This window comes from Drosophila miranda, chromosome XR (assembly GCF_003369915.1).
Source record: "Drosophila miranda strain MSH22 chromosome XR, D.miranda_PacBio2.1, whole genome shotgun sequence".
NCBI classification, from domain to species: Eukaryota; Metazoa; Arthropoda; class Insecta; order Diptera; family Drosophilidae; genus Drosophila; species Drosophila miranda.
In genome coordinates, this window is record NC_046674.1 from 24,222,750 (window position 1) to 24,248,851 (window position 26,102).

The following is a 26,102-nucleotide window of genomic DNA, read 5'->3' on the forward strand; positions in this document are numbered from 1 at the left end:
CATGCAAAGTCATGGAAATAAAATTCAATAAATGTTTATGGAATAAAATGTATACAAAACAAGGATATGCACCATACGGAACGATGGTCAATTTGATTTGAAAAGAATAGAACGATAAAAACCTCAGAGAAGGGCTCTGTGAAGATAGCAATCGCCTTTAACCGATTTATTCATAGTCTCTCTTTAATCCTCTTCATTTTCATAATTTCTTGCCACAAATAACGGCTCTGGAAAAGAAATCCCATGCCAAATTCAAATACATTTCACGTAATATATATCATATCATTTTTATTCAAGCAAACTAAAAATTAACAAAATGTTTAACCAAAAAAAAAAATTCTTTACAAAAATCTTGGGGCCAATAGATCCACTATTTACACACATACATATACCTATGAGTATAGCTAGTTTAGGCGATTATTAGACTGCATTACAGTATTACACAACTGCCACGGACTACGACAGCAGAGGGCAAGTGTTATAGAGTCTATAGTCGTGCTCTGTTTGGAAGCGCAAAAAAAAAAAAAAACCTAAACGTAGACTAGACGATTAATTTAACTAACGGCTAAGCTGATTGGAAGAATCCGTTTTACTACAGGCTATAGGGAAGCACTTGGAAGTGTGTTGGAATTGCAAGATCTGCGAATGTCGATCCACAGATTGTACATACAGTAAACCTTATACCTTTAGGAAGCACAACTTTCATTTAAAAAAAAAAAAAATTATATATATATATGTACAGAACCATCGTTCATTATTCATTATTCATCATTTATCATTTGTTATTCGTATAGTACTTTACAGTTTACACCTTAAATGTTAGATCACAGTGGCGAGATTGGTTTTTCGACGCCTGCCAGATCGGTTCTGAACCGAATTAGGGGGGGCGGGCGTGTGCCTGCAAACAGCCAAATGGAGGATCCGTCGGACCCATTGGGGACTCCGGCGGACACTCATCTGGGCGGACAGAAGCTGAAGTAGGGGAAGAGCTGGCAGTGCAGGGAGAAGAAGCGCTTGGGATCCGTCTTCAGATCGAAGCCATCCACCTTGATCACGTTCCACTGGTTCTTCATGTGGGCGTAGCTGAAGGACACCTGATCGTGGAACGTATCGGAGCGTATGAACTCCATGGGCTCCAAGTGCGAGTGGAAGTTGTCCACCACCGTCAAGGGCACCTTCAGAAGATGCTCTGCGGAGATTGAAGAGAACAAACACAAAGGAAGAACAACAGTTAGTCCCTGGGCCAGTTTCCTCTGCAGAGTGTCCTTCGAGTGTACTCACCTATAATGAAACCCATTGTGACATCATCCGGAAAGCGTATCTTGTCGCCGATGCTGGTGAACTTGCCGCCACCTGCTATGGGGCGCATCTTGAGCGTCAGGGCCCGGCTCAGACAGAAGCCAGCGCCGCCAGTGGCGAACCAGAAGGTTATCTTCTTGTTGGTTGTCGTGTTCTTCTGCGGAGAGGAGATAGCCGAGAGAAAGGGAATATTAACGGAAGAACTGGCTTATGAATGGGGACGAGGATGAGCAGCGCAAAGGATAAACTCGGATAAAAATCCATTTTTTCTTCGTTTTGTTTTGGCAATGGCCCAGAGAAAATTGCCTCAAAATGAAAAAAAAAACACCACAAAAAAACCCAAAAACCCGAAAACTGGCCCATGCACCTCGTATATGATTAATTGACCATGTAAATGGACATGTGCGAGGTGGAAACTTAATACGTGGGTCTCCGGCCCAAAGAGTAAGTCGAGACCTGCACAGGATCTCGTCTCCCTCTTGCCACTCTTGCCCTCTCTCTGGCTCCCGCTCCATGGTTTTGGTTTTTGGTCCTCAAATCAAGCGTAAAGTTTGGGGTTTATTTTTTAATTAGGTATGGAGGTGCGTTCAGGGCTGGAATGGAGTCCGCACTCGACCGAAAGAGCCTGAGAGGTCTGCTACTAAATTTCTCTTCGATCAATCGCCATCCCTGGCACGTCTGGCCTAAGCCGACAAAACTGTGGCAGCCACATTCATTGCGGGATCAGCTGGGGCGATATTTCAAATGGTCTGGAATGGGAACGGGCTCAGAGGCTTGGAATCGGATTCAGATTCAGATTCAGGCTCTGGCTGCTACTCTGGCCCAATGGCTATGGCTATGGCTATGGCTTTGACTACGTCTATGGCTTTTGCTTTTGCTATTGCTATTGCTATTGCTATTACTGTTGTTGCTATTGCCGCGCCAGATCATATCGGTTATTAATGATAGCCTGCGCTGGCAGCTGGAAGCCAAATGGCGGCATAGACAAATGGCCCGGGCGGCCACATAAATAACACAAGGCCCGGCCCGGCCCGGATCGACCAAGCCCGACCAAGCCTGTTGTTCGAAGCGAAGGAGGAGAGAGAAAGGCGATCGTAGCGACGGGTCGGGACGGGACGGGATTGGACGGGACTGGACGAGGCAAAAACTTGTAATTACGTATAGGAAAATGGGCAGAAATAACAGGGATTTGCACTTACGCTGTCCAAGTGGATCTCCAGCGGCGAGGAGATGCTCGGCTTGCCCAGATACCAGTCCACACTGGGGCTGTACTCGTCGAGCAGTTTCACCAGCCTCGGCACATTGACATAGTTGTCATCGTCAAAGTGACAGAACCACCTGGAACGAGAGAGAACATAGTAGAGCATTCATTACTAAAATTCGTATCGATAAGATCACATTCATATTCCACATTCCACATTCAACAGTCCACATTCGAATTTTCCCCGTACAAAAAAATACACAAGTTGACGATATGCCCTCCCACGTGGAACTGACGCTTGAGCAGCTGGTGAGGATTGCTGTGGGTGTGCCGGAGATGACACACGTGAATGTGGCGGTGCTGCACAGTCTGCTGAATGTGCTGCTGAAGAAACTGAACTGCCAGGACGATCTGGTGACCATTGGCGGGTTCGAGGGCAAGTGCATGGAGCGAATACTGGAGCAGTCCAAGTACTCGCCCCTGCCCTTCGACGTGGCGGCCATTGTGCCCATCTCGGAGCAGCTGGGCAAGGTGGAGCAGCTGGAGAAGCGCATCGCGGATCTGGAGAAGAACCTGGAGTGCCACTTCAAGCAGATACGTGTCTGCAACCAGGCCAAGGGCAAGAAGTTCCAGTCGAAGATGTGGGAGAAGTACGCCTCGCCCTGCGAGGACCTCTGCACCACCTGTGACGAGGACAACAAGATCGCCTGCAGCCTGCTGGCCAACGTCGACTTCATGAAGAAACTGATGCGCCAAATCGCCGGCCCCATCCTCCTTCAAATGGAGGAGGTGGGCAAGCGCCTGGACAAGTTCTACGAGACCCTCAAGGAGTTTCTGCGCCAGACCGAAGCGCTCTTCCAGCGCCTCGAGGTGATCAAGCAGTGCATCATGGAGATCGAGAGCCTGCGCATCCAGCTGCAGGAGTACAACATGACCTTCATCGGCACCATGGAGGAGCTGCAGGACATGCTGGACAGCAAGCTGGACAAGGTCCACATGCCGGCCCTCAAGATGTACATCCGCGATCGCTTCGACGACATCGAAATGCGCCTGCGCATGATCGAGAACAAGGAGACCTGCCCGCGGGCCGCAGGATTCATCAATTCGGGCCTCTGCTGCATCTCCTGCGGCAGCACCCGTGTCGGCGCCGATGTTGGCCCCCAGGTCGTTGGCCTGCTGCCCGACGCCCCCACTCGCGGACTGCCGGCCGTGGTCTCAAAGCCGGTCCACTGCCACAAGAACCTCGTGTGCCGCTCCCTCGAGAAGGAGCCCACTCTGATGGTGCGCGTGAAGAACCTCGACCTGGACGTTCTTGCCTCCCGACTCAACCGCCCCCACCACGGGAAGGTATGCAAACTGCCCGAAGCCAATGACACCATCTACGGTCTGCGTAATTCCTGTTATTCTGGTTAGTTATTGCCCGCCCCCTGATCACCCCACCCCACTGTTCACCATATGTTAGTCCCGATACCAATCCCAATCAAAATCCAAATCGTTTCGTTTAAGCAATAAAACATAAGACCCCTCGTCTCTCAGGCCACTCTCAAGGCTGTTTCCGCTAAGCAGCAGAAGCGTACAAAAAAGTGCACTAATTTAGATTGCAATTACCGTGCAGCCAGCCACGGAGGAGGCAAAAGAGGAAGGAGATAGCGATCACGGTCCCCTACCCGGCCTCCCAGTTGCAGTTGCAGCTGCAGTTGCAGTTTTTATAGTGACAAACGATCAGCCATATCCGGTAGCCAGCGGTGGACTAATGATGGCATTAAGCGGCAGCTGAAAGGTCGACCGCTGACCACGGAGACGGAGAGTGCCAGCCAGCCTGGGTGCCGAGGTCCGATCCGCGGCAGGGGATCCTCGACTTTGCAATGATCTTGACAGCAATGGAATTTCGCCACAAGAAATCAGAATATCTGTTGGCGAATGCTGGGAGAACCCTGATAGGGGTGTTGCGAAAACAAAGCTAAATACTCGTGGAAATCTCCCAGAATAGTAGTGCCCTTGGCACCATTTCCACTACTCTTCAGTCCTGCAGGGTATCCCCCTCGTCGGCTTGTGCCTCTTGCCGTTTCGCCTGGCAGCAACTTTCGTTGAGCCCATAAGTATTCAATAAAATCGAATCGAATCTTGGAGGATTGGCAATGGCTTGTCTTGTGTGTTTCTTGTCTTGGCGTCTCGTTGGGTAATTTAATATAATTTTTATTGCATAAGCCGCGATACTAGGGATGGTAGGGAGGGAGGTAGGCAGAGTTTGTCTGTGTGTGTACAGGGGGGGTAGATAGGTACATAGATACTACTCCTAAGCCTGGCATTCATAAATTGCCTGCTGTTTCGATGTTGTGTCTATTGCTGCTGTGGCTGTGGCTGCTGATGTTGTGGCTGCCACATGCGATACCTGTGCGAAACGGCAGCCCCCCCCCCACCCCCCTCCCTCTCTGCTGTCTTTCCCCGCTTGGAGTCGCTTCGTGACGCATAAAAATGCGCGTTTAATTTGCTTAATTATGCGCAGAGCATAACCCATCTCCCCACCAGCCCCGACTCCTGTGTCCCGCCAGCTGTCTTCGGTTTCCCCTGATGCGGCTTTCCCTGCTTTTCCAAATTGAAATCTAGCCGCTATTTTATGTTCGTTGTCGTTTAATTAACGCTCGTATGCCCCTCCCCCCCCCTCCTTCCTCCTGTCCCCTGCCTCTACCTCACTCTGATGTCTTTGTGGCATTTATGAAAATGTTTTCATTTGGAGGTTCTTTGGGTTATCGATTTGGGAATCGGTGGATCGTTGGTTCCTCTCTCTCTCTCTCTCTCCCTTGCAGCAAAAAGAGAACTCTTCTTGTGTGTGGCGTCTATCTTTGTATCTGAGAAATGCATGCGTGTGTACGAGTATGTGCATGCATGTGTGTGTGTGTGTGTGCGTGTGCGTTTGGCCATTGAAATACGAATCGAGTGCAAACTTTTGGTTTAGTTTATTTCCATAGCTGTTTTTCCAATTATTCGCCGCTGCTCTGATGTGGGCAGATTTCGATCAGCAGACAGCTGCTGTTGCTGTTGCTTTTTCTGCTCTCCATCCTGCCCCAAAAACCCGCTCCCGGGGCGTTGGCGGCTGACTCCATACCATATCATACCATACCATTCCCATTCCCAATCCCGTTCAACCAAGTCCGTGCCACATAGCAGGCGAAATGAGTTTATGTCTGGAGCCACAATAAAAAATGATTGACGGGGCACTTCAACTCGAGAGCAGAAGGAGAAACTGTGCGATGTGCGATGTGCGGTGTGGGACGGTGACGGGGATGGGGAGTCCCGGCCAGAGTCTTAATAGATTTCGCATTAAGAGAGAGAGACCGTTGCAGAGGCAACTAAGTTGTGGTGCACACAGGCAGCGCTAAAAGTATTTTGACAGCAGGCGAGAGATAAGCGATCGCCGAAAATCCAGTGCCCAGTGCCCAATGCCCAATGCCCAGTGGATGACGATGACGAACTGATTTCGTTCGGGTCTCTCTCTTTCCCTCTCTCTCTCGCCTTCGAGAGGCTGTTGCAATTAGCAATAAGTCAGCTGTCATCTGCTGGACGGGGAGCTGTTCGAGGCGAGTATGTTTTATATGTATCTTTCGGATGCCAGTTTCGCGGATTGATACAAATCAATGTGGTCGTGGTCGTGGTCGTGCCGGGGAAGGGAAACCAACAGACAACAAGATATTTACATTAAGCAGGAGTTCCCCCGTCCGACCACTCAAATCACCCAGAATGTCCACTGTCCGACGTCCGATCTCCGATGTCCGATGTCTGCCTTATTAACAGAGACAACAGCCAGAAGACGGAGTCAGAGACAGAGACAACAGCGAAAGGGAAATTAATCTTCCCATTTTGGATGCAGTTTGCTTTCATCTTTAAGTGCAGCCATGAGTCAGAGATTTATTGGTGGAGCTGCTGCACGCCTGCGCACCCGCTGTTCTGCTGTTCTGTGGCAGATACAAAAAGCGTTTCACTTCTGAGCGACTGAAGAGAACAATTGAAGTGCATTTGTCAAATGCCTCATGCCTCATGCCCCATGCCCCGCTCTGGTCCGCGCCCTGACAAAAGCAAATCATTAATTCCGTGGCAGCGGCTCAAGTGTGAATTGAATGTATCTTGTGGATGCACAAGCAGCCTGCAAATTGAAGGCAATTGTCGGCGATTATGCTCTGCTCGTGGGTGGCTCTGTGTGTGGGAGTGTAGCTGTAGCTGTAGCTGTGGGAGGCGCTAATTGAAATGTGGAGCAAAGCAGAGCTCTGTCTCCCTTTCAGCCGCCAACAACTTCCCGGATGTTGAGAGTGGAGTCGCTGGAGCCGCCTGAGTATCTATCAAATGCAATTGCATTTCCTAATGAAAACTCCGCATGCAAATGCTACAGTTGCAGTTGCCACAGTTGCAACAGTTGCACGCAAATTGCCTGCTTCCGCTGCCACAATTCTGACAAAGATTTCAGCTCTTTTTTCCTGTTTTTTTGTTTTTTGTCAACATTCGTTGAAGGTCCGCTGTCGCCTCTGCCATCGAATCAATTGGATAATGGGGATTGCTGTTGCGGTTGCTGTTGTTGTTTCTGTTGTCGCTGCCTGCCACAAGTGGCAAATAAATGAAATGGATGCGTTTCTCTAAAATGGCTTGGGGAAGTGTCGCCCCGGTTGGTGGTTCTTTTCCCCTAAAGGAAAAGTCTCCACACTTCACACGCATCTCTCTCTCTAAAAATAGTTGCCCCTGGCCGCAAAAAGCAAAAAAAATAAACACCCGTGGAAAGAAGGAAAATTTTCTCACACATTGCCACAACATCTGCTGCTAGTGGCTTTCCACATACGAGAGTGCGAGTGCGAGTATGCCACGGAATGCTCATGTGCTCCCCCTCTGCCCCACCAGAGAAAATCCTCCATTGCATTTCATCCAGCGAGTGCATTACGAACAGCGATTAAAAATGTCGCAGCCTTAGATGGATATTGAGTGTGTGACTGACTGACTGACTGACTGACTGTCTGTCTGTCTGTCTGCCTGCCTGCTGCGGCGGCTTTGCTGTATGTACATATGTCTGTCTTTCTCTATTATTTTATTGCGGCTCAGTGTTGGGGATTAGCAGAGCAACAAGTTGCGGTGGTGGCAGTCACTCGAAGAAGGGTGGAGAAAGGGCGCCTCTCTTTTACCCTGGGAAATTTCATTGATGGCCAGGCCCGGCCGGGCCGGGCCAGAGCGGAGCGGAGCGAATCATTCGATTCCCACGCACCCACAAAACAGGCAGCAAGCAACAGGGGGGGGGGTAGGGGCAACACTGACACAGAAGGGGCCAAAAATTGAAGTAGCATGTAACATCATTATCATCATGAGACAGACTTTGGCCTCAGTTTCGAGCCAGTCTCGGCTTTGGCTTTGGCTTTGGCAGCTCCACAACAGCTCTCTGGGAGCTCTCTTGGAGCTCTCATTGACTTTGCCTTGATTGATGCCGCTGATGGGCCCATCCTTGGGCCCTCCATCGCCACCGCCACCGCCATCCCCATCTCCATATCTCTTTGTTCCATATACATTTTATGCTGTGAATATTACGCATATTACGTGTTGTAATTACCCAAAGGGGAAGGGAGCTGATATGCCGTTATTATGTCAAAATGTTGATTACGAAACGTGCCGCACTCGTCTGTACTCTCTAGATGTGGATGTGGATGTGGATGTGGATCTGGATCCATGGGATGCGTCATTCGAAAGGGAGACCAGTCCCGCAGTACCGCAGTCAACCTCGGACTGCAATCAGATAAGTGGCTGTTTATACAATTGCCTGACAAGTTCGCCATGCCGTACCAGTATCTGCTGGATACATACTCGTAAGGTTAGGTGTGGCACACACACATACCCAACCCCAAACCCAAGCCCAAACTCAATTCGAACGCGAGTCCGAATCCGAGTCTGGGCAGAAACAAAAGATAAATTAGAACTTGAAACGAATAAATCGAATAAGATTAGGCGGCTGGCCCGAGCTTCGAGAAAGGAATTTAGAGTCGAAAAAACACACAAAACTAATTAATAAATCGTGGAGCCAAGGCTCCGAACGCTCCACTGTCGCGCACAGTGGGACGCACCCTTTCCCGTAAACACCTCTGGCGCCCCAAATGTGGAATTTCTTTATGAACACTGTCCGAGCGGGGGTCTATAATTGATGACTGGCTGTCGGTTGATTTGGAGTAGGAGGAGGTGCTTTGGGTATGGGAGATTGGAGACTGGAGACTGGAGATAGAGGAGTGACGTGCCAGGTCATCGCCTAGTTGCTGTCTGTCTTCTATGACTTGCAGTTGCTGCTGCTGTTGATGCTGTTGCTGTTGTAACTTTAATTAAATTGCACTAATTGTTCGGCATTATAATGGATACCCAACACCGACAACAACATGGCTGCTCTCTGCTGCCACTGCCACCGCTGCAACAACATTGCTGCCACTGCAATTAGCCATTCAAGGCGATTCAAGGCGATTCAAGACGGAAAGGCGGTTCGGTTCGGTTCGGTTCCTTCCCCTGGTGCCCGCGTTCGCACAGTGGGGCAAATAATTCATGTTTTATGGCAAATAAATTTGCATTACGTCGCGTAACAAAACGCAATTAAAAGAACTGGTCAGATTTGCATTTAATAGAGCTACTTTGGGGCCTGGAGACGGCGACGCCCCACGGTTGCCAGCCACCAGACTGCAATTCCATGCAACATGTTGTTGCTGTACGCACAGCAGCAGCAGCAGCAGCAGTAACGTGGCGTTGTAAAGAGAGACTAGAGACTGGAGCGGGGGGCAACACAGCGTGGCATAATTGCCAGTTCGAATGCACGTTAATTAACCTCTTTTTCATGTTTCGCCTGGATTTTTGTTTCGGGATCCAGAGGATCCTCAATATGTTGCTGCTGTTTGGTGCTGCTGCTGCTGCTTCTCGTCGCAACATGAGCAAAGTTTTAAACGTTGCCAATCAGCCAAGAAGGATGCCTGCCTGCCTGCCTGCCCGGCCGACCGACCGATCGTCCGTTCGGTTTCCTGTGCCACCTGATACCATTTCGGGACCCAAGAAGCAGCCACCAGCAGCCACCAGCAGCGCCAGTGTGGCAGCCTCATGGCTCATGCCTCATCTGGCTCATAACTGCACATTTTCATTGCTGCTCATTTATTTTATTTCAGTTTTGTACAACAGCAACACAAATCGTTGCTGCTTGCTGTTGTTGCTGTGGCTGTTGCTGCTGTTGCTGCTGCTGCCTCTTGTTGTTGCAGTTGCAGTTGCAGCTATTGATTGCATGCTCCGCGCTCGTATAATGACAGTTTCAAGTTCTAAGCCAAAACGGCAAGTCAACTTAAGATGAAAGCAGCAGCCAGCAGGCCAGCAAGCCCCATCCAGCCAACCAGTCGTCATCGCCATCCTCCATCATCTAGAGTCCGAGCATGTCCAAGTTGTTCTAGATTTCTGGATGATGTTGTGTGCCCCTCTGTTGGTTGCACCCCCTCCCCCTCCCCCTGCTGTTGCTGCTGCTGCTTTCAGTGTAATTACAAATAAGCGAAAAGGGAGGGAGAGGCCCCAGTCACAGCAAAAGAAAAACCAGAAAAGAAGGCAAGCTTTTGGATTGCAAGGCTCTTGATACCCTGACAGATTGATCGTTCCTTCGTTGGATATAGCAAAGACTATTGCTTTAGCTGAATAGCAAACGTCTTGCTAAAATCAGAAGACACTCTGCCAAAAAGGGTATCTCAAAAACGAGTAGAATGTCTAGGCTGCTCCTTTGGGCGCTAGTTGAAGTGTCTTTTTCTGGTCCGCTCCTTTTATTTTCTGGTTGCGGTCGCTGGACAAGTTTTGAGTGGATTGCTGCTGGGGCACTGTTGCTGCTGCTGTTTGCTGCTGTTGCAGCGTCTTAATTGCGCAAATTAGAACGCATGGCAGCTGCAGCACAGAGCCAAGAGCGAGTCGAGGAGAGAACGCCCGAGAACTGGGTGTTTTGTATTGCCATTGCCCATGGATAGATTGCTGTGATGGGCTTCTTCTGCGGTCGCTTATTAAAAGCATTAAAGTCTATTATTACAGAAACAGCAGCAATAGCAGCAACAGCAGAAGCAGCAGCAGCCATAGACACTGCCACAGGCAAGGAGTCATTGCTCTCGGAGATGCCTCTTCAAGTTGTTAAACAGAAATGCATCGAATGAACATTAAGCTGGCAAATATGACAACATTTTAGGAGGCCCTGCAGGCAGCAGCAGCAGCAGTACGTACAATACAGCATTATGATGCTGCATACCCATCTGCAACATGACCTCTTGCCGCTCGCTGCCCGGCCGCTCGCTGTCCGGGCTAATGCAGTAATTCTGCATGAAATTGAAGTCGTACGAAGCACCACACGTACGACTACGGGAGTACGAGAGTACGCGAATACGAGGTCTCACTCCCATATGGGTCCCCCCCAATCAATATTGTATGTGTGTAGATATATGTATATATTTGCAATTTGCAATCTGTATACTCACTTCTTGCCGCTCTCCAGGAAGACATCCAATTCGGCGGACATCTTGCAGCAGAGCGCCTTGCGAAAATGGCCCTGGGAGCACTTGGTGTTGATGAGGTGGCCCTCTGGAACGGAGAGAGAACAGAACAGAACAGGGAAAAGAAGGAAAGGGGGGTTTAAACATTTTGATAAAGATTGGTAATTAAGCAGAAGCCAAAGAATAAACAGGGAGCTGGGAGCAAGGAACAGCCATTCGGTGGCAGTGGCAGTGGCAACGGCAGTGGCATGGTTCCACTTCTATGTTAATTAACTAAAAGGCCAAGTTCATATCGCCCCAAAACAGGAGACGGGGCACCCGAACAGTAGCTTGTTAGTCGAGAATGCCGCTCATATCCAGCGGATACATTTTGTATCGTTTGACAGCCGCCGCCGCCGATAAAGATGCAAGCCCAGGGAAAGGGCAGGAGCAAGGGCAGGAGCGGCACTGAAAGCAGAGCACAACGCACAAAAACTTTTGCGCCTTAATTGGATGAAAATTGTTGAAATACTTAAGAACACACTCGGACACAGGGAGGGAGAGAGAACTTATCCTTTGTCCAGTCCGGCAGAGGAAGGCTGGCGGGCTAGCGGCAGCACAGGCACACACATAACTCAAAATCCCCGAGCGTGTTTAGCAGAATCCTTTCGGCCAGCTTTCGGCCTAATCAAAATACCAAAAACGCAGGGCCCCAAAGAGGAGTCTGCGTCTGCGTCTCCGTCTGCGTCTGCGTCTGTGAAACCTGAGATCGTCTCAGCCTGCTCTCTGCTCTTTGTGTGCGTGTGTGTGCGTGTGTGTGCGTGTGTGTGCCTGTCTGCTGGAGTGTATGCAAAAATGGAATATATGTACAATTTGTTGTTTAAGCCAAAAATTGAAATTTGAACTTTTTTTTAATTAAACTCTCCTCCGCTTCGCTCTGCTCTGCTGTGCTCTGGTCTCCTGTTTCTGGTAGTCTGGAAATCGAAGCGCAGGCCAGAGCCTGCAATTCAATTAAAATGCGGGTGAGTGATGAAGTCCCCGTCTCCCGTGTCCCTCCTCCACTCTCTGTCTATAGAGATGATGGAATTTATAAACTTTAATCGGTTTTCGGATTGTTTGTTGCTGCTGCCGCTGACTGCCCAACAGACAGTGGCCAATATTAGGCGGTGCTGGGGGCGTGGCCCTTGGCTGATGTGAAACTAAATTGAGAACAGGCCAAAGCCAACGAAACAGATCGCATTTTGGATCGAATCCCAAAGGTAAGAGGTCGAGGGTCCACGTCCACGTCCAGGTCCAGCTCCAGGTATAAAGAACTTCTTTTGTGATAAATTTGTTTTTCCATCCTCTCCATTTTCGGATATAGTATATTATTTTTGGGCAAAAAACAAAAACCAAAAAAAAAGGAGGATAGAAAGCGCGGGTGCGGGTGCCGGCGCGGGTGCCACTGGGGGATAACTTATGGCTTCCTCTCTCTCTCTCTCTCTCTGTCTTTCTGTCTACTCACTTGTCCTCTCCTGGTAGTAGTGATCATCCGTGTCCGTAAAGAACCAGGTCTGCAAAAGAGAAGAGACACAGAAACCAAAGTTAGACAGATTTGAGATTTGCATATGAATCATGTAAATTACAAGAAAAAACCAAGCCAGCAAGCAGCCAAGAAACCAAGAAACCAGAAAGTAGCAGCCTGGGAACCCACTTCCACTTGTGATTTTTACAGCCCCGGACTTAAACTTAATTATTCGAAGACACAAAACAAGAAACGAACGCGTTTGCCGGCCTACAAGAATCAGCCAGCAGCGTCCGTCCGGCAATCAGATAAGAAAATTCCCACACACCCTTCGGGCTTTGCACTCTACGTCTACGAATACCATCTCTGCGCCTGTTCAAGAAATAACTCAAGCAAAAAGCCAAAAGAAAAACAAACTGGCCCAAAGAAATCAGTCAACATTGGCGGTGGCTCTCCATCGGGTTCCATTTTTCCATGCATCGCTGACTGCGGTAGGGTAGGGTTCTGTTCTTCTTTCGTTCTTATAGGGAGGGGGGTGGGACGAGACCCCACACCTCCTCATTAGTGGTCGGTCGGGAGGCTTTCTCTTTCCACCCGGGCTTTAATCTATTTGGCTGTTTTCCGTGGGACATTCCCTATTCATTCAGCTATTTTGCATCTACATACGAGCCGTATGTATGTGTGTATCTGTATCTGCTGCTCTTTCTTCGCTGCTCGTAATAAATTTGTTAACCCAACAACTCAATTGGTTCCCCTCCTCCGCCGCCTTGGGATTGGGATTGGGATAGGCCCGAGTCTAGGCCTGGGTTTCCCTTAATAACCTTTTTTTTTTAAGTTTTTTTTTTTTGCTTTTGCCGTTGTGTCAAATCAGGCGAAAATCGTTTTAAAGCTTTGACAACTACACGAACAGCTTGTTGTTGGCCCTGTTGCACCGTTGTTGCTGTTGCTGTTGCTGTTGCTGTTAGCCATGTTGCTGTCTCTCTGGCGGCATGGAGACGTAACAGGGCAGGAGAGGCAACAACAACTTGGGCAAACAATACGCCCGCTCCGCAAGCATTTTGAGAAACGACTTGCAACAGTTAGAAAGTCAACGTTGCAGTGCCTCCAGTTCCAGTGCCTCCATTTGGAGTTCTTTATACACAACTGCCACACAGCAACACCACTTGCAACAGCAACAAGAGCAGCAACAGCAACAACACCAGCAACAACTTGCTGCAAAAGTTTTTCATCGTCGTCTGGCTGAATTTTCATGGATTTTTACGAGATTTTTGCAGTTTACTTTTTCTACTTTTTCTTTTGGCGACGGAGGCTGCCCCAGCCGCAGTCGCTTCTTCCCTCCCGCCTTAGGGGCGAAAATGTTAACACCATGTTGCAGTTGCAGACTTGTTGTTGCAGTTGCTCCTATTGTTGTTGCAGCAGCAGCAGCAGCAGCAGCAGTTGCAAGTCCGCACTTGAGTAGCTTTTAATTTATGTGACTGTTCAAACCGTTGACAAACAGCATTACAACGTGTCTCGCAAATTTATGGCTCGACTCGGCCCCGCACTGATGGAGCTGTCCCATAAATACAGTTCTTTAGAGGGAGAGAGAGGGAGAGAGCATGGCATGGCATGGCATGTCATCGCATCGCATTGCATCGATTGGGCCAAGTTAATTGAAAGCAGGAAACTCTATTCAACGACATTGACAAACAAATCTCAGAGATGGGAGTATCTCATGGATCGATGGAGGACTCAAGTGTTTCGCTAAGGATTTGCCATGTGCTCATAAATTTCGCCGACACTTTTGGGCCCAGCATTTAATGGCCAAGAGCAGAGAGCGGCAGAGGGAGAGAGAGAGCCAAGTTTAGGTTGGATTTTCATGGCGTGGCAGGCATTCAATTGGAACGAAGCGATTGCCACAACAATTCGTTATGTTTTCGGCGCCCAAAGAGCAGCAGCAGCAGCGGCGACAGCGACAGCGACAGCATAGGAAAAGCACAAGCCAAACGACAGCTCTAGCCCCAGCTCCTAGCTCCAGCACTTGGCTAACTGACTCTCGGACCAACAATGAATGCATTTTCAATGGCGTCTGCGTCTCTAACTGCAGCTGCGGCAGTTGCCCCAAAGGCAGGCAGGCAGGCAGGCAGGCTGGTTGGCTGGCCGGCTGGCAACTCTGTGGCCAACCATTTGGACAAACCATCGAAGCATTTTTGGCTTTTGGCGTTTTCCTTTTTGCCTTTTGCCCCGTTCGCTTTGTTTTTCTCGGTCGCGCTAAAATTTAATGCCCACCCTTGCAGCCCCCCACACTGCCCCATTCTCTGCACTGCTCTGCTCCCACCTGAAAGCACGTGGGGTGCGGTCAGCCGCCATGCCAGCCGCCGTTCGGCTGTTTGGCTGTTTGGCCGTTTGCTGCATGCACCTCGAGGCCGGCCGCCGCTGCGCGCATTTTCCGTCTGCGGTTTGCAGCTGGACGACCAGCCTTACATCTGGACCAACAGCAGCGCCTCCCCAGCCCCTCCCCAGCCCCAGCCCCAGCCCCTCCCCAGCTCTTCTACCCACAGCTTTAAGTTGGGGTCCCAGGTCCAGGTCCAGGTTTCAGGCCGGCCACATTTTTGTGCATTGGCCAGCCCCAAACGAAAAGTGGCCAAAATTATAATCTATGCACAAGGGGCGTGTAGCGTAGGCAATGGATATGCTTTCCAAACTACCAAAAATTGTCCAAGACCAAGCCCAAGCCCAAGCCGAGACCGAGGCCCAAGCTGCAGCTGGAGTCCACTCGGACTCGAGTGAAAGTTTCCAAATGAATAAGCCAGCCGCCTGGGAGGTGACTAATTTGGTTAATGCCAAAAAGAGTGCCACAGCTCCAGAGTTCCGGAGCTCCAGAGGCGACTACTCTTCATCCGAGTTCAGTGAGCAATTTGCATTTCAAATCCGAACAAAAAACTAGGGAAAAAGTAAAAGCCAAAGGACTTTTGGTAGTTCAATAGACAGAACTCCATTCTCCAGGGACTCCCATCGCTCGCAGGGCACTCGGGCAGGGCATTCGTCTCCCAATTCAAGAAGCCCCAAACCGACCGCAAGATCTGTGAGGGGCGTTTCGCATTTTGCGTAATCTTTCTCAGCTACGAGGGATCCCGGTCCCATGCCCACAAAAAGGTTCAGCCAGATATTAATTATAGGCTTTGGGGGCAGCTCTGTCTTCACCTGTGCCGTGCGCGCCTGTGCGTGCCCCCGAGGGGCATGCCCATCCCGAGAGTGTTAAATACAACAGAGAAAACAAGCAAATGAATCAATTACTTGTGTGATTTGTTGTGCATCAAATGTATCTGTGAATAGGCTTGGAATATTATTCATTTGATTCATTGCCCGACATTCAATTAATGTGATGGAAAAGTGATTAAGAACTCATAAACGAGAGAGAGAGAGAGGGGAATTGCGAAAATTGAATTGAATTCCGGATAAAAGAACACACACACACACACACACACACACACATGGCCGATGTTTGGCGGCAGGCACTGTTCCACATTAAAAAGGAAGTTCCATATGCGGGTGGACGGAGAGCGGCGGCGGCTGGTCTGACGGATCTGTGTCGCCCCCAAAAGCCAACAATTGAAATTTCAATTTAATGCGAAATTGAATTCAATTGAAGAGCATTGAAAGAGCAGAGGAATGAGAGCACGAGAAGAGGCCAGGCACGGGCTGTTACTATATGATATATGTACATAAGTGCCATAGACTATGTGCTAGATACAGTGCCATACATCATTGTATAGACTGGCAAAAAGAAATAAACTAACAGATCTACATATCTCCCACCCACATCTGAGGGCCTATTCCTGCGAAACGTACTGTACCGCCTCTTGTGCGTTGGCGGCACACTTTTGGTGGAGACTATGTCCATTAATTGAGCTTTAATTGGCATTTGGCATGTACTACTCGAGCTCCTAGAATCGTATGGCATACGGCTCTCGAGAAGAAGGCAAATCAAAGTTCCCGGTACCGGACGACAGCTAAAAACTTGAACAATGAGGAACCAGAGACAGGCGGAGCTCTGGCTGTCATATGCGCGATTCTGTTTCCTTATTTATGAGCAGATGACAGGGTCCGTTGTCCGCTGTCCGCTGTCCGCTGTCCGCTGGCCCATCTAGTGATTCATCACGGGGCCTTGACTGGTACACTGGGACTCTGTCTGTCTGTCAACATGCCTGGCGACGCTTCGCGGAGATTTGGCGGCGACTTCTGGTCGCTGGAGCACTACTACTACGTGCTGAAACTTGGGGCAGCCACATTAAAGCGAAAAACAACGGAGAAATGCGAGCCAACAAGCAGAAGAAGGGTTAATGAGACTTGGCCACAAACTGCTCTGTGTGACGCATGGGGCGTTATGGGTTTTTAACAGAGAGAAAAGCGTACACCAAGACGAGAAGCGGACAATTTTACGACACAGTTTTCCACAGAGCTCTGAGAAGTACAAGCGAAAAACTTAAGGACCGACCGATCCGAGTCGACTCCAACTTCTCTGTGAATCAATCAAACAATAAGTCAGGCAGCCAGCGTGGGGTATACAGCCATGCGGTGCACTTCATTAAAAATAAATAGTAAATGGTAAATCAAGACAAGCAAATCGAGACACGGACAGCCACCCACAGGAAGCGGGGCCCAACAGGCAGCAGACCGGACCCCCTTCTCGAAACACTCCACTCCACGCCACTCCACTCCATGCCACACCACTCCACGGACAGCTGTCAGTCGGTGTTCCCCGATCTATCTACAAATCCAGCGACTGCCTGACATTTGACATGCGTTTGCGGTGGCTGCTCTGTGGCTCTATGACTCTGTGCCTCTGTGTGGAGACCCCAACAAATGAGGGAGCCACAGCAGCAGCAGCAGCAACTGACTTTCAAGGGGCATGCAAATCCGGGACAGACGGTAGCCAAAAAGTCAGTGCCAGGGGTCCCCGGCTCAGGCGGAAAATCCAAATGGTAATACAAGCCAAAATGCAAAGCGATTTCCCGCCGCCGCATTGGGCATTCAATCAAAGTCGAGAGCTCCGTTTGGGCCTCTCCGGTTTTGGCCAAAACTCTTTACAGTAATTTATGCTCATTTGTAAGCATGAAAAATTTGAATCATTCATCAAAGGCTCTGTCCGGAGAGACAGCCGGGCAGGAGGGAGCGTACGGTGTTCCCGATCTCTTGATCTGCGAGTAAGTGGTGGGTTTTGTGGAGGAGCAGCCCCTAATGCAAAAACATCCCCAATTAAAGCATGATCTGGAAGCTCAGGTTCATCTGAAGCCTAACCTCTAAGGGAAATCTTTAGGGAGGTGCACCCCCAAGCATTCTTTTGTCACACGGGCAATCTCTCGATCACAGGAGCACCAGCACCCCTTCAAGTAATACCTTCTCCTTTCACAATCGACAATCGCTCGGAATCGTAATCGATGGGTCCACAGATCTGGTTTGTTACAGGCGGACCTTTTATGGGCGCTGGCTACGATGAACGACAGCGAAACATTAATCAACAGCAGCAGCAACAACAGCAGCAGCAACAGCAGCAACAATACCAACAGCAATTACAACAAATTGTTTCAAATGCGGCAGGCGCACAGCCACAGCGACAGCCAATCAAATGCGAACGCAACATTGAAGTTGTTGCCGCCTGTTGCTGTTGCTGTTGCTGTGTTGCCTGTCGCGCTGCTCCACATTGTTGTTAACCACACGGCAAATGACGGGCCAACAACAACAGCAGTCGACACACAGCATCATCGACAGGCCAACACAGCCAACAGCCAACAGCCAGCAGAGTTTCCATCAAAATAATTGGCCAAAAGCAGCGCAGCGATCAATTGTTGTTGTCGGGCAAGGAGAAATGGATGCTTGCTTGTTGCTCGATGGCTGGATGGATGGATCGATGGATGGCTGGATGCCATGCCGTTTTTAGTGAGGAAATTACCAATCGATATGGTAGCGAACCATCGATACCGATAACGATAGCCGTTTACAGCTAAAAGTTGCATGTCCCCATTGAGTGTCGCTGCCTCCCCCCTGCTGCCACAACTGTGGTAAGCAAATATGAGAGATGGAAAAAGTTGAAAGAAAAAGATTTATCAACTAGAGGACACCCCGCACCTTGATGGAAAGTTCTGCTAGAAGGAGTTCCAGTTGGCTTCTTTCCCAGTGTGGCTTAGCAGCATACTTCTCTCTCGCTCTCTCTCTTTTAATGGCTCCACGGCTCTACTAGTACTCGTATAAAATGGCTTTCATTGAGCTACTTCCACTATCCTACGATCTATTCTATAGAAGTCACATTGATGCCGCTTCCTTCTTCCAGCGTACCCCCTGTGGGCTCTACCATTTACAGGGTATACAACAGTACTACTACATGCCCTGCAGCATTTCCCCAGGCTCGGGCTTGGGGGGGCTGGCAACTGCCTGGAAACGTGCTCGTCAAGCATTTTTACAATTTTCAAAAAGGTATAGCCCGCACACACATGCAATTCCCCTCGGGGCTTATTTATTTGTGTGCTGTTCAGATGTTTTGTTTTTTCTGTCGCTGCTGTTGTTTTCGTTGGTGCATGCAACTCAACGTCAATGCACGGCACCGGGGGAGGAGTACCGTGCAGTGCTGTGCAGTGCCGAGTGCAGTTTTGTGTAAACAATAACGAAACACATTTGTGACGCGTGATTTTGCATAAGTTGGCACAGACAAGAGGACTCGGTGGACGGGGGTGGACGGGGGTGGATGGGGTGGAAGGGGAGGCGGGGAGGCGGCACTCTTGCTGCTGCCACAATCATCCTTTCACCCAACCGAAAAACCCATTGAAAGAGAGGCCCAAAATTCGATTAAATGTCGGGCCAACGAAATCGGAAACAAAAGCGTTTATCCATTCAGTTATAGCCGCAAAAAGCAAACTCCATTAGAGGAGAGGGGGGGAGCAGGGGGCCTCCCCATCAAACAGTAGATATCCCCAATATATTCGTACGAATTGCGAGTTAAAGCCACAAAATGAATGAAGACATTTTTATGGCCAATTAAGCGACCGCCACAGAAATCATAAATAGCCAAAATGAGCCAAAAAAAAACAAAAAAACAAAACCAAAATAATAAAAACTGATCCAAAATCGAATCAATTCCAGACAGCTTAAAAACTCATTATGCAAATTGGTTTTGCTTTTTGTTTTTGGTTTTTTGTTTTTGGGAGACTGGGAGACTGGGCCGGGGGGGATTTGGCAAATCTTTCAAATGAAATCTGTGGCAACCTTTGGCGCTCGGGCTGTCGCTTGTAGCTGGCCTTAGTCCCCACTTAGCCCCACACAAATTGTCGGCCACCCACTCGGAACGAGTCGGGAAATTAGCTGCAAGCTAATCTGCGATCTTCCACGGAGTCTCGCGAGGAGTCTCGTACCAGCGTCTCCAGAGTCTCAAAGTCTCTCACCTGATCGCGGGCCAATTGGAACCAGGTCTTGATGATCAGCGCCAGTCGGGTATCGTGATAGTTCTTCGTTGTCTTCACACTGATGAAAATGTCATCCAGTTCGGTGATGGGCGGCTGCGGCGTCGCTGTCACCGCTCGCTGCGACAGGTCGTGGAGCAGCTCCCCGTTTCGGCTGCGGCGCGCCAGCTCTGTGAGCAGCGTGGCCGTTGGCCGCTCGCTGACCTCGATGTCGCTGAAGTTGAAGCTTCGGATGTCCTTGCGGATGATCACGGTGGTGGGGGAGGCGGCGGCGGCAGCTGCAGCCGCCGGCTGGGTGGGCGTCGAGCTGGACGAGTGCAGGGCATAGTCCTGCAGCAGCTGGTCGCGATGTGTGGTCACAACAGGTTCATTGGCATTCGTATTCGTATTGGCACTGGCATCCACCTGGCTGTGCGGCACCTAAGATGGTGCGAGGGAGAAAGAAAGAGAGTGGGGGTGGGAGGGTTAATGTAAATTTGTTGTGTAAATCGCACGTAGGGCAATAAAAAACAAAACAAAAATGATGAAGACAGACGCCTATGCCGCAGAAACAGAACCAGAACCAGAGACGACCCATCATCCACAGGTCCAGGTCCGCCTCCGCAGGCGTTCGAGGCATTTTCACCTGGCAAACAAAGGCGAACTTCAATGGCAAACAACAATGGCAAACAAATGAGCCGCAGAGGCAGGCAGCAGGCAGCAGGCAGGCAGAACAAACAGAACAAACAGTGCCACAACATCTCCCCCTCATAAATGCTGAGTAAGAGCAAACACACACAGAAAACACCGAAACGGGGATCGGGATTGGGATTGGGATTGGTATAGGGATAGGGATACGGATAGGGATAGGGGGATCTGGGGATTGGAACTTCGGGAAAGGGAACCCCTCTTTGGTGCCTCGCTCTCTCTTCACTCTTCACTCTCCCCTCTTCCCACTTCTCGTTGCCCCTTGATTAATTTCCACTGATAACAGGTTCATTTGCTTTTGTTGAATGCTCGTCGTCGTTGTAGTCGTCGTCGGCGGCGGCTCTTCAATTGCTCTTTCCAGATCTCCTCCGTCTTCGTCTTCGTCTCCGCTCTTTAATGACCCACCGGAATGGGGACAGGTGGAGACAGGGGAGTGGTGCTGGTGGTGGTGGTCTCTTTGCTTTGAGGCGATTCTGATTGAAGAGTGCTGATAAGTGGCACAGCAGAGCACTCGGATGATGAGACACCTCGACTAAGCAGTACCCTGGAAGCCATCGATCTACTTTTCCCCAATGAATTTCCTATTTCTCTATGCAAATCAGAAAGCCCAACTTCCGTCATAAATCCATTCACCGAATAAAGACTGAATCTCCCTCTCCCTTTGGGAGCTGCTTCACACGATATTGTGCCGTTGATAGCAGCAGCCGCAAGTTGTGGCGGTCTCATAGAATTTTATGGCCGCACGATCGACGGACAGACAAAACGGTGTTCCAATATATAATAGAGCTGAGCCCCAAAACGGCGATCATCGAGCGGGTCTCAGGGCAGAAGCTGCCGCTTCCTGAACACAGAAGAGATATGACAGTGGCATATCAGGTGTAAACGGCTGCTGCTGGGAATTGGAAAGCTGAGAAGATCTGATGATGGGCTGCCGCTGCTGTTTCAAGCAATTAAAAAGCTGAAATATTAATTTGGCCAAAAGCAGCAGCACAAATCGCGAGCTCCAATAAAGATCTGAACGGGAAAGATACTCGAACGAGTACTCGTACTGAGGGAGAAGTCGTGACGGGAATCGTGTGAGCGAATGTTAGCGAATGTGAGCGACAGTGAAAGCCGTTCGTTGAGTGGGTTGCATAAGCCTCCCCTGGGGACACGCCTCTTTCAATCACAGCCTTCGGGTTCGAGCCACACATACTATGTATATACATATATTGCTAGATATATTCAAGGTTCATGGTGCATGGATTAGAATGTGGTGTGGTGGATGCCATGATGCAAGCAGAATAATATGCAAATGAAGAACATGGAGAACCGCAGCAGGCAAAGGCTTTGCGACACTTTTGCTCGAGCGGCGAATTACTGGAACGTGAGGAAACTAACAAGCGACAGATACGGATACAGATACCGAAACCGAAACAGAAACAGAAACAGATACAGATACAGATACAGGCGGAACGTGTGCCCATATATGCTGCACGCCTGCACACACTACAGCAGCGGCAGATACAACACACTACCAGTACAAGTACAAGTACAATAGAGACAATCCGATGGATACAAAAGATACAAAAGAGAAACCAAATCAAATGCGAACAAATCTAAAACGCTCTGGGGTATCGTATCGTATCGGAGGGGTACCAGTGCCCTCTTCCACGCCCACTCCAGTGACTAATGCTTCATTAGCCAAGTGATTAATATGTTTATAAACATTTCCATGTCAATTAATAACGAGATTGGAGACTGGGCTGGCTGGGTGGGGGCCCATATAGAGGTGCAGACGGAGGAGAGGTGTGTTTCGGTGTGAGAGTGATATAAAAAGGCGCCAAATCTACTCTGCGTTCGCCCCCTTACTCTCCGGAAGATTAATGAGTAAATCTCTTACGATTTTTATATAACGGAAAACATAAATCAGCGAAAAATCAAAAGAATTCCCTACCCGAAAAATGCCATCCAGCTGGGCGGCAGACAGAAAGACAGATACAAAGATACAAAGAGAGAGAGAGAAGGAAGAGCCTAAGATCGAGAAGCGGAAAAATCTTCATTAAATGCTGTTTAACAATATTATCCGTAAGATACAAATCTAAGATAAGATGCACACAGGCAGGCAGTCGGCTCAATTAAGCGACCACCAAAAGATACTCTGCTGCTGCCACTTCTTCTGCCGCTGCTGCTGTTGCAGTTGCTTTTGCTGTTGCTGCAGAAGATACAGATACATTGCGCCTTTATCAGGCGCCTACAAGCGCTTGCTGCAGCTTAATGTCGTCAGCTTTTTGGGCTCTCAAGTTGGCAAGAAGATGAGGAGATGCTGCCGTTGCTGCTGCAGCTGGTTTGGCCATGGGAAAGACCTGGATGCATGGGACTCGGCTGGGGCACCTGCTTTCGGTCGGTCGGGGGCCGTGTGGCAGAAACAGGAATCCCATACCCATGCACATACCCAGGCATACCCATCATCAGGCAGCCGTCCTCTGTCTTCGCTGATTTGCATGCTCCTCAACTCGAGAGCCTCGAGAGCCCTGCCTGTCGTTGCTGTTATTGTTGTCATTATGTATTTACCAGGGCCAAAACCACGACTCGTAATCGTAATCGTAATCGCAATCTTACTTCGGTACTCGAATCAATCTCTCTAGGGGAACTGGCCATCAAACGCCACCATTCTGTGCGCCACTTTAAACAAATTCGTTTGACGATTATTATTTGTTTCGTTTATGATTTATGCGTCAGTCACACGCGATGGTAGACGTGACATGCTCCACCAGCTCCACCAGCTCCACCAGCCCCAGCCCCAGCCCCACCCCCAGTGCTGGCAACACACCTAATTTCAAAATTATTGCTTTATCAGCCCGAAAGGCCGAACCCCAAACCCCACACACGAAAATCGAGAATCGAGACACAGTTTAGTGGCGTTGTCCAGTTTCGAGGAATCCGAAACGAGTCAACAAACAGCAGTATTTTGTTTTTGTTGTTTTATTTTTGCGCAACACAAAAATTAAACAAATTGTACGTTGCATGCAGTTTTGTGGTCGCCACAACTACCAGCAGCAGCACCACCAGCAGCAGAAACAACTACAAAAATTAATTGGGACAAGTCACAGACCTCTGATGGAAGAGGAGGCTCTGCTCTGCGATGGAAAAAGAACTTCAATTGAAAAGTGCTACAACAGCAACAGCAACAGAGAGAGAGACAGAAACTGGCAGTTGTCAACAGTTTTTGAATCCGGTTAAGCATTTAGTAGTCAGATATACATATATACATATGTACTCGCATAAAGTATGTGTAGCACTGGTAATTTCTGTCTGGTTTCCGGTTAGCCCACACCAAAACAATAACTACATGGGAACACAACAGCAACAACAACTAAAACAACTACAACAACAGCTGTAAGATCCGCAGAAGCAACAGGCCACAACATCCACAACGTTGTCCAAATTAAAACAACATAAACATAAAGTTTTTAATTATACTAGAAGCCGAATTACACGTACCGAGGAGGAGGACCAGAGGTACGAGCTACCAGAGTGCTGACCACATGGCAAAGATGAGCCAAAAGTTGGGCCATTGAGTTGCAAATTGCAGCGGCAGGGGCAGGAACAGAGAAACAAGTGCAGGAGCATACTGGCTACATAACAGGGTCTGCAAATTGGATATATGGATATACGTCAGGGAACAGGAGAGGAGGAGAGCTTCTATAATAATGGAATCATATATGAGGTAACAGTGCTCTTGAAAAGGGGGCAGAACGTAGATAGAGTGACTAATTTCGTGCCCCAGCAACAGGAATTGCTCATCGAAAGGGGGACAATCATTGTGGTTCTTAAGATAGATACTAAATAGTTCACTGATCGAAATGGTTTCAAAAGGTCTTAAGGGATCAAAACTATCATATATTCGATAATTCGAAAGGAAAATATTTGTTCTAAAAGGTTTTTCCATTTAAATAGTTTGAAATTGTCTTAAGTATAGGAATATACTTGGGATCCTTGAGGGAAGAAACATTTATTGAATGCAGAAACAATTGATTCCGAGATCCTATGAGAAAGTGGATTGCAATTTTTGTGGTCTAAAAATTCTCGAAAATTTAATTCCAAGCGGAATTCACATTTCCCAAAACGCTCAAAATGTTTACTATTTTTGGATGCAACAAGAGCTGCGGTGTAAGCCAATTCCCACGTGCCTCCGCTATTCGTTATCTGTGGATATGGCTGACGCGACTCTCCACTAGCCGGACTCTTGCTACGACTCCTCCCTCTTCCTTCCTGCACTCCTTCCTGCCGATGGCTGGTAATATTAGCACACAATATTTTATTACACAAAAATTTATGCAAAGCCGAACAAAAAGTCAAGAACAGCAACAATAAACGGGGTACAGGACAGGGACAGGGACAGGGACAGGGCCTGTGCCTCAGAACCTGACAGACAGACAGACAGAACAGAACGCAACGGAACGGGGGATATCTGAAAGCTTTGGCGACGCTCTGCCGACGGCATCTCAGCGAAAAGCAAAACAAAAAAATTAAAAAGAAAAAACCAAACCCAAACCGAAACTGTTTTATATGCAAGGCAAAAGTCCAAAGGGGGGGACACCAGCCCCCCAGCTCCAGCTCCAGCTCCAACTCCATTTCCAGCTCGGAATCGGCCTCAAAGACGCAGGCAAGGGCGTAAAAAGGTTTTAACGGCCGGAGCCGGACGTCGGACCTGTGGGACGCATGCGCGCAGCTGCAAACGTCGCCGGCGTTGATTTATGAAAGTGCACGATCGGGTGGGAAGGGACTCCGACTCCGACTCCGACTTGGACTTGGACTTGGAGCAGGAGCGGGAGCAAGAATCATGCAAATTTGGACCACAGATACCCGCGTATGACAATTGCCAGAGCGAGTGCCAGTGCCTCGCCCACGCACATGCGCAGAGCCAGGTCTACTCTTCTACTCCTATGGGGGGGGGGTTCTTCACTCACTTGGATGCCCGGATATCCGTAGGCGCTCTGGTAGAGCATCAGCGTCATATAGACGACGGCAACGGCGAGTGTCATGGCTTGCAGGAGGCGTTTGAAACGTTGCGGCAGCGAGAGCACAGTCAGGCTCATCATATGTCGGACACACCGCACTACGCGAACATCGATCCGATCTGTCGATCGTACGAGTATTTGTCAATCACTGTCTCAGTCTCAATCTCAATCTCAATCCCAAACCCAAACACTTTATATGGAAATTCTCGCAAAAAATGTTGCAGCTTTTCTTTAGCTTTTGTTAAAAAAACAACGCGCGCGCATACGTCTTGCTTGTTACAAGTTTGGGGCGAAACTGACGAGAGTGGCGGCGTTCCAGCGAAAATCGTAAACAAAACAGAAACCAGAAAGACCAGAAAACATACCCCGGGCAGGGAGAGCGACAGAGATCGGGCAAGAGAGCCCAGTGCTCTCTCAGTGCTCCAATTGGAAGCGTGGGCCGGCGCGAGAGAGAGAGGGAGAGAGCGCACAGCAGCAGCCGGGGCTGCATTA

The 26,102-nt window shown here is 49.1% G+C and overlaps 2 protein-coding genes across 2 annotated transcripts; one reads left to right on the top strand and one right to left on the bottom strand.

The window, feature by feature from the left end:
* Window positions 1-268: 268 nt before the first annotated feature.
* LOC108153338 (fringe glycosyltransferase) lies at window positions 269-25,910 on the bottom strand. Its single transcript, XM_017283273.2, has 7 exons — window positions 25,560-25,910; window positions 19,903-20,340; window positions 12,488-12,536; window positions 10,990-11,092; window positions 2,499-2,637; window positions 1,282-1,456; window positions 269-1,189 (listed from the first exon to the last, which is right to left on the bottom strand). The coding sequence occupies exons 1-7, from the start codon at window positions 25,689-25,691 to the stop codon at window positions 954-956; spliced, it is 1,272 nt and encodes a 423-aa protein (XP_017138762.1). The 5' UTR covers window positions 25,692-25,910; the 3' UTR covers window positions 269-953.
* LOC108153339 lies at window positions 2,645-4,055 on the top strand. The gene has a single exon (XM_017283274.2). It carries the CDS (start codon window positions 2,774-2,776, stop codon window positions 3,911-3,913), a length of 1,140 nt encoding a protein of 379 aa, XP_017138763.1. The 5' UTR covers window positions 2,645-2,773; the 3' UTR covers window positions 3,914-4,055.
* Window positions 25,911-26,102: the final 192 nt, after the last annotated feature.

Coding starts and splice junctions, on each gene's coding strand:
- LOC108153339 (XM_017283274.2), top strand. CDS start 2,774: ATGCCCTCCCACGTGGAACTGACGCTTGAGCAGCTGGTGAGGATTGCT.
- LOC108153338 (XM_017283273.2), bottom strand. CDS start 25,691: ATGATGAGCCTGACTGTGCTCTCGCTGCCGCAACGTTTCAAACGCCTC. Junction 20,341..25,559: donor ACGGATATCCGGGCATCCAA/GTGAGTGAAGAA, acceptor GCACCATCTTAG/GTGCCGCACAGCCAGGTGGA. Junction 12,537..19,902: donor TCCAATTGGCCCGCGATCAG/GTGAGAGACTTT, acceptor TCTCTTTTGCAG/ACCTGGTTCTTTACGGACAC.